The sequence below is a fragment of the Anoplopoma fimbria genome, chromosome 24 (genome assembly GCF_027596085.1).
Source record: "Anoplopoma fimbria isolate UVic2021 breed Golden Eagle Sablefish chromosome 24, Afim_UVic_2022, whole genome shotgun sequence".
Taxonomy (NCBI): domain Eukaryota; kingdom Metazoa; phylum Chordata; class Actinopteri; order Perciformes; family Anoplopomatidae; genus Anoplopoma; species Anoplopoma fimbria.
Window position 1 is genome coordinate 16428357 of NC_072472.1, and position 12592 is coordinate 16440948.

The 12592-nt window shown below is 39.9% G+C and overlaps 2 protein-coding genes across 4 annotated transcripts; one reads left to right on the forward strand and one right to left on the reverse strand.

Annotated features, from left to right (window-relative positions):
* The first annotated feature begins 241 nt into the window (after positions 1-241).
* Positions 242-3009, forward strand: mogat3b (monoacylglycerol O-acyltransferase 3b). Its single transcript, XM_054626255.1, has 8 exons — positions 242-271; positions 701-791; positions 981-1088; positions 1597-1667; positions 2021-2225; positions 2317-2491; positions 2591-2775; positions 2855-3009. The coding sequence occupies exons 2-8, from the start codon at positions 710-712 to the stop codon at positions 3007-3009; spliced, it is 981 nt and encodes a 326-aa protein (XP_054482230.1). The 5' UTR covers positions 242-271; positions 701-709.
* Positions 3010-4032: 1023 nt separating this feature from the next.
* On the reverse strand, positions 4033-12088 carry srrt (serrate RNA effector molecule homolog (Arabidopsis)). 3 transcript variants are annotated; one of them, XM_054625899.1, is made up of 21 exons: positions 11979-12088; positions 11189-11307; positions 10902-11030; positions 10747-10818; positions 10623-10712; positions 10098-10286; positions 8278-8447; positions 8005-8189; positions 7820-7930; positions 7566-7728; positions 7296-7444; positions 7110-7171; positions 6887-6965; positions 6243-6440; positions 5981-6151; positions 5608-5761; positions 5295-5488; positions 4942-5098; positions 4644-4736; positions 4454-4553; positions 4033-4282 (listed from the first exon to the last, which is right to left on the reverse strand). In XM_054625899.1, the coding sequence occupies exons 2-21, from the start codon at positions 11305-11307 to the stop codon at positions 4207-4209; spliced, it is 2661 nt and encodes an 886-aa protein (XP_054481874.1). In that variant the 5' UTR covers positions 11979-12088; the 3' UTR covers positions 4033-4206. The 3 variants fall into 3 exon arrangements, with proteins under 3 accessions (XP_054481874.1, XP_054481872.1, XP_054481873.1); XM_054625897.1 differs by lacking the exons at positions 11189-11307; positions 11979-12088 and having other exon boundaries at positions 4948-5098; positions 10623-10818; positions 10902-10993; XM_054625898.1 differs by lacking the exons at positions 11189-11307; positions 11979-12088 and having other exon boundaries at positions 4192-4282; positions 4443-4553; positions 10623-10818; positions 10902-10993.
* Positions 12089-12592: the final 504 nt, after the last annotated feature.

A 12592-nucleotide genomic window follows, 5' to 3' on the forward strand; every position in this document is an offset into this window, starting at 1 on the left:
TCATTTGATCATTATTTCAACGCTCATTGAGACTCATCTCGGGACATAGATAGATAGTATTAGTATATTGTGAATTTCCACCACAGTATCCAACTATGAACTTTGTCATGTTTATCTCGGACATTGCTTGCTTGTGTCAAAGTATAAGGGGAGTGGATTTGTTATCAGCAACTTCACATCATCTGGTCAAAGTGCATCCTGCATGTGGTGCTTTTCCTAAACTGCTGAATCTGCATCTATTCAAATACACTTGGGAATAAACTCTTAAAAGGTAAAGTATTAAGATTATTGCTGGACAGTATGGTCATAAGAGTAGTTTTATGCTGTCTTGATGACTTTTGGGGCAAGTGTATTGTGGTTTTACAATCTCGGCTGATCAGCTTTATTTGTGAACAAATTGAAACTATTCAGTTTCATCCGTCAGCTTATTCATAAGTAAGTTATTTCTTCAGCCTGCATTACAATTTTTGAAGCTTATGAGTTCTCTAAAGGAAGATTAAGAGTAAAAATGCTCATTACGGATGCAATGTTATCTCTATAACAAGGGCAGCTTTCATAAATTAAATTATTATCTTGGATAAAGCAACTTTCGTTATTTCTACATGTATAAAGTTTATGATTTATATACACATGACCTTTATTTAATCAAAGCACAGTTAAAATGTTATCCATTGCTGAAAATGAATTGTATGGCCTCCAGGTTGCAGGAATGACTAAAGAAAAAACTCAGTGGAAGGAATTCCTAGAGGTAGTGAGTACTCTGCAATGGATACTATCCTTTCTCTTCTTAGGTAAGATCCAACTACACTTACTATTTTTGAATGTGTATAACATGACACTAGAAAGTATTTCAAATTATAATTTTTGTTATAGTTACATTAGCTCACCTATAATTTCACAAATTCGCAGTTGAATCTGTAAAACAACAATGAATTCATTTTTATGTGCGCTAATTTAAGACGTCTCTTGTGCAACTTCAGGAGTGGCATCTATTATCTTGATGGTGTGCCTTATGTTTACCTCATGGTGGCCACTCTCCACTCTGTACTTCATATGGCTGGTGATGGATTGGCAAACTCCTGAAAGAGGTAAAAGAAAATCCATCATTCAAGCATCCACGAAAATGAAAGAATCCCATACATGATCTGTTTTACAGGACCGAAATTACAGGATACATATCAATTACAAGCAAGTTCTGTAGTGGAGGAGTGACAAATCAAAATGTACTTTATAGAATCAATACGTACATCACATTATTTTTTTAGGGTTTTGTTGATGAATAAATAACAATAATTAAAAGAAAGTGCTTGGTCCAAATATTTTTTTTGTTCGTTTTTTGAGGTGTTTCTGGAGCCGCTTCACTGACTTACACAATTAGTTTAGATTTTTTGAGCTGCTCCTCCATTTCCTTTGTGCGTTGCATTGTGTATACACTGTAAACACTGTTTTCAGTATGACATTTGTAGTGTAGTATGGAATTGGGTCACATCCTATGATGATTTTCTGTGTAAAAACAGTCTACTATGATGATAACAATATAAGGCATACTTTGAACAGTTAGTGTGTAGTATGACAGATTTCTAATGTCTCCATTAGGAGGCAGGAAAACAACATTTGTGAGGAGGTGGAGGGTCTGGGACCACCTCAGAGATTTTTTCCCAATCAAAGTAAGTTTCCCTTTGTATCAGTCAGATTTGGTGTTTTCATCATCTGATTTGAATAAATTTGGTTGGAACACCACAGGACAGTGATTCAATGTGGCTGGCCAGTAGCATGACTATTTCGAAACAAAAACAGCCTTAAAACCTTTAAATTATTCTTGCTATCATCTGCTGTGATCATTTATTAAGGCAGAATTACATATATGGCAAACACCTATAAGATAAACACCTTTGTATGAGCAGGTGTTTTTTAAATCTCTCAAATCAATGACATAATATTCAGGGAAAATAGGTTTGGATTTATGGTTCACAGCAGAGATTGACTGTGATTAACTCTGTTAATTCATTTTCTTAAACAGCTGGTGAAGACAGCTGAGCTGAATCCAAACAAAAACTACATCTTAGGTTGTCATCCACATGGTATCATGAGTATTGGAGCCCTTCTCTGCTTCAGCTCAGAAAGCTGTGGCTTCACCAAGGTCTTTCCTGGGGTGAGAGCCTCCCTGGCAGTACTGGCAGGACTTTTCCGGATACCAGTCTTAAGGGACTACTTAATGTGTGCAGGTAACGTTTTTTGAATTTTAGTTGAAGACAATTATATGGAAGACAAACAATATCTACATGTGATTTTTACTGTCTTACTTTTTCTGAGCAGGTCTTTTTCCGGTCAGCAAACCAAGCCTTGCCCACCTTCTCTCAAAGAGAGGCAAGGGAAATGCAGTGGTGATTGTGATAGGGGGCGCTGCTGAGTCTCTGGCATCCTCTCCTGGAGTCAACGCAGTGGTAATGAAGCAGAGAAAGGGATTTGTCAGGGTGGCTCTTGAGTTTGGGTGAGGGCATGCTCCAAAACACAAAAGAAATAACGATTATCAGTGGATGTCTTTATACTCACTGGACGCACTGATATAACCTCTGATGATGCTCCACAGGGCTGATCTGGTGCCTGTTTACTCATTTGGGGAGAATGAGCTCTTCCGGCAGGTGGTTTTCTCAGAAGGCAGTCTAGGTCGGAGGTTACAGGACCTGTTTAAAAAGATTATGGGTTTCGCCCCGTGTCTGTTTGTTGGTGAGCGCCTGGTATTCCTGCCCTACAAGACTCCAATCACCACTGTTGGTGAGTGTTTCGTTATTCTGTAGGTGAGCCTAACCTCCTGTATGCTGCCCGTTTTATTCTAACGCTCTGCTTCTTTCAGTGGGAAGTCCAATCTCAGTGCCAAAGTGCATCACACCTACTGAGGAGGAGGTCAACCACTATCACAGGCTTTACATGGAGGGCCTGTCCAAGTTATTCCAGGAACACAAGGTCAGCTGTGGACTTTCTGAAAGTCACACGCTTCAGATCATTTAGACATTACCCTTCCAAATGAACTGTGCAGCTGGCTTTAATGGCTGCTCATAAGGCAGCTCGCCCTAAATGGGAGTATGGATGTGATGTGATGAACGTGATCTTCAACAATAGATTGATCCTGCAGGTTTCTTTGCTCATAGTGCACTGTATTTGAAAATATTTAACATGAGCCTTTAATAATTAAGATGTGACGCGCATTATGTTAGATTGTGTGTTCACAAAGCACTGAAACATTGATGTCTTGGTACAGTATCTTTGTCATGAATTTCATAACATATTTTAAAGTTTTGTGCATTGCTAATGTGATTTCATAATTGCTGAAAATGTGTGATGAAAAGACATGCATGAAATAAAAATCATTGCATATGTTAAATTTTATTAGCATGTTTGCTCCAAGTAATCCCACTGGTGCATTATTAAATTGTGTTATTGAGATACTAACAAAAGTCTGAGATACAGTTACTATTTTCAGATAGTATGACAGGACCAACTTTAGAATGAGAAATTTCCCATTTCACTTGTATTTGGATTATTTGTACAATGGTGGTATTGTTATCGTTGCTTAAATGAATATTGAATACTTTTTGAACCACTGCAAGGTTTCAGCAGTTTTGTAGTTGGAAAGCTGAGTCAAATGAAATGGCCAGCACACATGCCCACATGTAATTCAAATGTTTAACCAGTAGAGGGCGACCATTCTTTACATCCGCGAACCAGAAGGGTTGTGTTCTGGAGACATTAGCCACAGAGAGAATCAAGAGCAAAAAAGCACATTCTGCAGGAAATGAACTCATTTGAAATAAATAATTAATGAGTTTTCCATCACTGTACAAAACTTTATAAGCCCCTCTCAGTTACCATTGTGTTCAAAGCTAACCATGATCTGAAGTTCTTAAAAGCCATACATTTCCTGACCAATTCCATCACTATCTTGTTCTTTAAAGTCTGACAGGCTGCTCATCTGTATCAATTTGTTGCTCTAATCACATCATTTTATTTGATACATCATTAAATGCATGTTAATGTAGTTTGATCACAACTTTATTGATGAAACAATTTACAGCGGAAGTTTGTTCTTGATGCACAATTTAAGAGAAAATGAAATATTTAAGAAAAGAAAAAAATCTAATCACTCCAAAAAGCAACAAAAACACAACGCATGAAAAGAGTGAAGACAGAAAGGACCAAGTGAACCTTCTAAAAGAAGTCCATGTCATCTGGAGCATCTAGGTCACGGTATTCAACGATGTTGCGTGGATCACCACGTGACATTCTGGGGTGGTGGAAGGTGCAAGAGAAAAACAAAGACCCAATGAAACAAGATTGTTATTATAGAAAAATTATTATATATATAAAAAAAAAAAAAAAAAAGGTTCAATTCTCCAAAAGCTAAAGTTAGAGACAGCACATAGCAAAATAAAGATCACACGTACAGTGGTCTCACCTAAGGTTGCGCGGTTTCCCCAGGTAGCCACCTTGTCCGCGGAAGTTGTCATAGTTGCCTCTGCCTCCTCCATATTGGTTGGGAGGGTAAGGAGGTGAACCTGTTGAAAAGGAGGACTCAAATTCAACTCAAAACTTGTGGTCTGATTGACAAACACATTTCCACTGCAGTAAAAGAGAGCAGAACATACCGCCATAGCCCATCAGAGGTGGACGAGGCTGTCCAAAGCCCATTGGACCCTGAGGACCTTGAGGAGGAAATGGCATGTTGGGAGACAGCAGACCTGTAGGACGAAATGAACCAGAGACACAAAAAAATAAAATAAAATAAAATATATTGTTCATATTGTTGTGGACAAAACTGGATTTACCTTTTAAGCCCCAATGCACCGCAGTGAACCGATTAATTTATTTAGTCAGTCTTTGTTAAAGTACTAAAATCTTTAATCAGGAGTATGTGAGTTGATTAGTTAGAAATGTTGTGTGGACCTTGACCTGGGCCTGGAAGAGGAGGAAGTTTCATCTCGGGCAGCGACGGTCTCTTGGCATCCATCAGGAAATTATTGAAGAACACCACTTCTTTTTTCACTTCTTCAATTTTGTCCCCATGCTTGTTCAGGATGTGCTTTCGTACAAACTCTGGGCCCTAGAAATTAATTTGAAATGCAAAGGGGTCTTAGCAACACATTAAGAATGAATCAGCAAAACCGTGAATGACAATGCAGTATTACAGGTAATGTAGGAAAGAAACCATTAAAATGTCAAACCTTTGAAGAGATTTATTCAAAATCAGATAATACCACCTAAACATGTCCTTAATACTTTGTTTAACAAGCACTCACCTTAAATTTCTTGCCACTCAGTGGGCAGAGCCATTTGTCCTTCCCCAGCTCTTGAGTGTTGGCATTTACAAACTTCTCAACCTCCTCCTCAGGATCCTTGCGGCCCATCTTCCCTGCCTCGTCCTCAGACAGGATTTCTTTTAAACTAAACAAAGGACTCAGCTTCTCCTCCATCATCTTCTGCCATTGTTGCACTGTAGAAAAAAGAAAAAAAAGTACATTAAAAAAAATTATGCATTTCAACCCGGCTAAACAGGAAGACACGTAATATTTACTTTCTCTCTTCCCACACAAGCAAAGTAAACACACCAACCTTCTCCATGCGTGATGCGGTTAGGAGGGATGGGTCCACGTACATGGATCATGCCACAGCGATTGGGCATTTCATCCTCACTGGGGTATTCACAGGTGTTGTAGTAGTCGATTGAGTGCACAATACGCAGATACAAAATCAGACGATCCAAAACCTAGAAACAAAGAATATGCCAGAGAAACTTTGCAAAGGCTGCATTTATAGATATTATCCCGTAATAAGCCAGTGTTATCCAGCCATCTGAGTGCCGGACACGTTACACAAATAACACAATCTGCTCTCAAAAGAGGTCTGAAAATATACAGGTGACATACGATAGATTGTTTGATAGAGAATTGTGCTGCATGTAAATTCATAACTGCGAGAGTCAAACCTTTGCTAGTTTGTCATCCCTCTCCACCGTCGTCTCTGCCGGGTTTCCTTCCTTGGTGCTCTCCTCAGAACCCATCCCGCTCCCTGATCCCAGGAGCTCCTCCTCCTCAGCGCTAACCTCCTCTATCAGGTAATCTGTGATGTTCTTCAAGATGGGGTTCTGAGCCGGCAGCTTTTTAACCACACATAAGTGCATAATTCAGTAACGGCAAGATCATTTGTGAACAATCTATTTAAATTGTAATTCCAGATCCGTGCCGTACCTCTGTGCTCTGTCTGTGCCTCTCTTCCTGGGACTTGGTGCTCCACAGGTCTCCTTTCTCATCCAAAGCATGAATGAGTTTGGCAGCCAGCTTGATGTCGTTGCGGAGCACCTGCTTGTGCTGAGTGAGTCCATTAACATTACGAACCCTCCGGGCCAGGTCCCTGTTAACCCCTGGTGCCAGTTCACAGTCTCGCAGCTGTTAAAAGGTAAGAGAACAAAACAGAGTTTTAACAGCCTTAACTGCTATTTAGGAGATTTGTAATAACAAAAAAACATGTGCAAAGGACAATGCAAGGCTCCATTAATTCCAACATTCTGAGATGGGTTTGGATGTGTTTTCTTTTTAAAAACAGACAAAAATGGTCAAATTAATTCATCAAGATACTAGAAAACTAAAGAGAGGTAAAACTACAAAGCCTTCTACATTAGTGTTAAGGCATTTAAATGAGAACAAAAGGCAAACACATTCTGTTTGAACAAGTTCAAAACCAGAAATACAACCACACAAAACAGGGAACAACCCGACACACATAAAACACATAACCTACTGCAAGTTATTTGACAATCTCTGCAAAAAATACTATGCACCATATTACAGTCCTGTGAAAACAGCATATCAAAAGCTGGGTCTGGAACACTTACTCGAATATTCTGAAGGTTCCAGCAAACCTCCTTGATGTTGACGCTTCGGTCAAACGTCACCCAGCAACGTCTGAAAAACCTGCAACAGCACGGGGTCCATTCAACCATTATTGTGCAATCGTGTTTAGTCTCTAGCGTGACACAATCAGTGATTAAATGAATGCAACAAACATAAATTTCAGATCAAGAAGTTAAAGGAAGGTTGTTTCTGCTTTCAACCAACCTGCGCTCTGGATGGGGATCCGACAAGCACACACGCAGAAAGCCAGGGTAACGGCGGCAAAGCTGATAGAGAAAAACATAAAAGCATAATGAGATTAAACGAAGACACAGATTATTGAGTGCCCTCAGTGATCCTACACGTCCCACTCCATTAAAACCAAACATCTTCCATCTGTGTTCAACTCACAGCAATAATCTCAGCCTTTGAAATAGTGGGAGCGATGCTCCTCATGAACAGAGAGCAGGTCCTGTGGAGAGGCCGCGGCCTGGGAGAGTCATCTTTGGGTTTATTTTCTTCTTTGTTGTCTGCTTCAGCATTCTCCTTTGGTTTCTCCTCTTCATCATTAGATGGGGAGAGCAAATTGGTAGGAAAAATAAGTTACAAATACAGGGAAAATAGACACCGTATAGTCTCCCTGGTGGAGAAAAATCTGAAATTATGAATTTGACTCCTTACCTTCACCCTCCTCTTCCTCTTCATCATCTTTTTCTTCCACCTTTTCCTTCGTCACTGGTTTATCAGAGCAGTTGGAATTTGAGTCTGAATCCGAGTCAGAGTCACTCTCTGAGGCACTGGCTTCATCATCGCTGTCTCCACTGCGCTTTCTCTTTCTTCTCGGCTGATAAATAAAAATGAGAACAATTAGCGCTGTTTGGTTGATTTTATTTCACTTGTTAGCAAATCGTGTTAATGATGGAAACAACACTGACTTTCTTGGGTTCAGGCATTTCTTCTTTGGCAGCTTCTTTCTCTGCCTCCTCTTTTACAGCCTCCCCTTCTGCTGCAGCAGATCTTTCTGTGCTGGCAGAGTCGCTCTCCTCCTGTGGCACAGTTTACTGTCATCAACACAGAAATCTCTGCCGCCTGGCAAAGACTCACAGAGAACAAAACCTACCTTCTCATTTTTGTCCTTCTCTACTGAAGGTTTGCGATCACCGTCCATCGATTTGAGGTCTTCTCTCTTGGGAGGTTCGGCGCTCCCTGCAACAGACGCTGCCTTCTCCCTTTCTTCCTCCTCTTCAGATGGCAGGTCCAAGATGCGTAGATCATGATCCGTGCCTCCTTCCATCTTTATAACAGCTGAAGGAAACAAAGAGGGAATAAGGTTCATGATAAAACTAATGACGGTGGCTTTACATACGGTATTATCCAGTAATTAAAGTCTCACCTGCATCCAGAACTTTGATGATGACCGGGGTCTGTTCAATGTCCAGGGAGACATTATCAAACCAGCTGTTCTCCATCAGGAAACTGAAGACATTCAGGCGGTTGTGCAGGGAACTCTGGGCCTCTGCCTTCAGGCGGCTGGCCTCATCTGGGTGATACTTGGACCTGAACCTGTGTCCAGAATCGGGGTCCACAAAAAAGTTGGGAGGGGATGACGGGGGTAGGGATGCAAAAGTTAGAGAACAAAGTGGATATTATACATCTATATTGCAACTCTGTCATAAGATTCCAGTAATATGATCCAGAAATATATTTATATGCATGTAACAATTTCATTTTCAACAAAAAAGACAGATGGTTATTTGTTGGGAATTAAAGTATTTATGCAGACCATCATAACTGAGATTGTGATTTCTGTATTTGGTTTAGCCTAGTCCTTGTGTTAGGTCATTCAGTGTATGTGTGTTTTGATTTTGTCATTATTATAGCCAAATATTGTACATTTGAAAAGATTAACTCACCAAGAAATAAGGAAAAAAACAGATTTTGAAATGAAGCATTCACATTCAGCATTTGTCATTAAAAATGTTGATCATTGAGTGGACTACAGTTACCTTTTGCTCTGCCAGTTTATTAACAAATAAATACTGAGAGGGGGTCTCTTCTGTGAAAATGCGCTCCACTTCACCCCAATGGTGTGTCTGTATACACAAATTCGGTTTTGGGATTCGATTTGATCCGAACAGAAAAAGAAAGTAGCGTGGAAAAAGCATAAAAGGAAAAAAAAAAAATCTCCGTGCGCGAAAGACTACTTGACTGTCTATCTAAAATGCCTGGTACTGTGTGTCTAAGGAGCAACTGCATTGTGCGCAGTGCATGCCCTTGCTGTCTATGACCGATTCTTGCGGATGAATTGCACTTTTTCTCATCTTCAAAAAAAACGTCGTCAACGTAGTAGTAGGAGGGGAAGAAAAATGGGTTATGGCAAAACAGAACAATTTTGCATGATACCTGTGAAATAATTGTAATAAGCATTAACAGGCATTTTACAAGGTTAAAACACTAATTAGGAAAAAGAAAATCAACCCAAACAATGAGGACGACTTTGAGGTCAAAGCTACATGTAACTGAATAAAAGAAAATTCTTAAATATTTCAGTTACATGACTGTGAAAAGCATTGAGACAAATATATTAAATATTTACTGCACAACCAAATGAAGAAGGCAGGACTGTTCCACTTTAAATATACTTTACGTATGACTTAATTTTGTCAGACATGGGTTCTCTCAACACCCATGAAACCTTCTCTTCAAACTCTTACAATGCATTTATAATCAAACTAAACAATTATATGTACACTAAGTTTCACCCGGGTTGATTTTCTTCTTTCATAAATTACAAGTGTGTGAAAAGTCATTATAACAATCTATTGTTAAACTGGTCTTACTACGTGGCTGGAACTGCCTTTGGGGTTATTTGGCAAGCAACTAAAACATTCCAAAAAGGCTTAAGAGGGGTATAATATTCTCTTGTCAGGTCTGTTACAGCATCTACCTGACTTATTAGTCATGAAATAAATATCGAACCTCAATTCCCCATGATACACCCACCCTAGGACCAGGCCCATACTATTAAGATTGTTAACAAAAAACAATTATATCTAATGTAATAATGAAATAAAAGCCAAAGGAGAGGAACTGTAAAACTTTGATGATGGCAATCACAGATTAACTGGCTATAGTATTAAAAAGAATGACTATAGCACAGCTACATAAAAAGCTACAAATATTCATTATTAGTAAAAGCAACTGATTTCGTACCACTCCTCATCTTTATGAGCCAAAAAGAAGTCCTGCATCTGCTGCCGGCGGAAGTCGATCTTGTATTCATTGTAGTGTTTGACTGCGTCAGTCTCATCCACTGAATCATCCAAGGACAACAGGAACTCCTTAAAGCTCTTCATTATGGGAGGGGGTGGACCCAAATCCATGTCATGGATGTTACCGAGCCTAATGGAAAAGAGAGACAAGTTGGATGGCGTTTTGGACAGGCAAACAAAAGTAGTAGCTTTTTATATTCTCTCCATTAGGTTGGGTGATGAGAAAACAAAAAAACATATTTTAAATTGAACTTCTGTACAGTCCATACGTTTTCATACTTCACATTAAAACTTATTTTCAAATGTATATTTTCTTCAGGGCATTATGTTTTGTTAAACAATTGACATTCACAAACAGACATACATACAGGTTGCAGGAATTATCAGAACGTTCATTTTGAATCCCTATTAAATCAACATTTACCTTCACAACTCAAGCTCACTCAACCCTAGTTCTATTACTCACCTCGCCTGAATAGGGATGCCATGATGAGGCTGCATGAGGTGCAAGTCAGGATGACCCCAGTGCTGTGGCGGGCCATAGCTGGGCCCCCCCTCCTCCTCCACCACCTCCACCACCACCACCACCTCCTCCACCACCACCACCACCACCATAACCCAAGTCGTACCCCCCACGGTAAGGATCTCCACCATGGTCGTCCCTGCCAGGGGACAGATAAAAAGAGCATAAGCACAGCCGATAACAGTTGCAAAGATTGTGGATTAGTGTTGAGGGTAATCTCACCAGTCTCTTCTCATGCGTTTCTGCTGGGGACTCATGTCGTGTCTGGGTGGGGTAAATCTCTCCCTACGACCTCTGTCATAATCCCGGTATTCTCCGCGGCTCCTTCGTTCCCTACCCCTGTCCCACTCTCTGGAAAAATTTAATTCAGGAAACAACAATTAAATCAGCTACATTCAGTGTGAGATGGCACCAGAGAGCCAACATTAAGATGCATTTTGCAAGTTGGAGTTGAGATGTCTGCATGGGCTTTATCTGAATCCCGTTGGACTGATAGTCCTCCGTCTCACCTGTCGTTCCAGTCATCTCTGCGTCTGTCTTCTCTCTCTCTGGACCGGTCGTAGTCACTCCTCTCCCGTCTGAACTTGTCCCGCCTCCTGCGGTCGTACTCATCGTCACTGTCTCCCATCTCCACGAAGAGGAGACAAAAAGTTCATTTAAGTCACGATTTGGTTCGGTGGGATTGTTGTTATCCTGACTGTAAAAAGCTAACGTTCATTTACATAGACAAGTTACTATTTTACTATTTGAAACAAGAAGCCTGCTTGTAGCGAGGCACGAACACTAATAATAATAATAATAATAATAATAAGACATCCCATGGACATTGATTTAAGATGCAAAGTAGTCCAATTTACATGTGTTTGTCTTCTTTGATCTGATAAGTCACACGGTTGCGAATGAACTGATGTTTAATGGAGAGAAACAACAGCTAAAGACTGAGGACACTGAGGACACTGGCCCAGACGGCTAGCGTTTGATTAAGGTCTGTTTTTTGCAAAACAACATTTACTGATAGAGTTTAACTTCCAAATCACCAACTATTGTGAGATAGAAAAGCTGCGACACATATGGGGATAAAGGTGTGGATTCTCGAGTCGAAACAAAGGGAGAAGTTATTGTAGTGTGGGGAAGCTAACGTTAGCAAAGATGCTACGTTAGCTAGCTAAAAGAGAAAAAAAACCTCCTATACCGTTTTATGCAAGAGACCATTCGTTTATTCGTTTTCTAAATAAAAGAACGACAACTCTTTAGTTTGTTTAAATAACCTTTACACAGTAAAAACGAGCGTATTGATACCTTTAAAGTATTGTTTTCTTGGCTGGTGTGCGTGCTCTCCCTCCCCTTTTCCTCTTCCTGGTCCTCGTCTTCTTCTCGATGTTCATGCGGCGGTGAGCAAACAATACAATGGCGCACTACCGCCACCACCTGGTGACAAGTCTGCAACTGTTACATAACCATTCACTGTTTAACACAGAATAAAAAATGTTTAATCCAAGAACATTTCTTTAATGGCTGCACCGTTTCATCAAATGTAAGTGTTGCAGCGGTTCTTGTAGTATTTACATAGATAAAATAAAAAATAGATAAAATAGATAAAAGAAATACAAGGGAAGTATTTGAGGCTAATTTATCAAAAATCAGCCTGACATATCTGGCATTTTTTGAGTTTGTAACATCTGACTCACTGGTGTCAGTGCGATTGAGGTTGTTGAAGTTTAGAATGATATTCTAATATAAATCACAGATTATTTTTATTTTAGAGTAAAAATTAACTTCATAATAATAATAATAATAATTAAGCCTTTATTAGTCCCACAATGGGGAAATTACAATTCTCTGCATTTGACCCATCCCGGAGGAGCAGTGGGCTGCTAAGAAGCGCCCGGGGAGCAACATGTTGACTGTAGAGG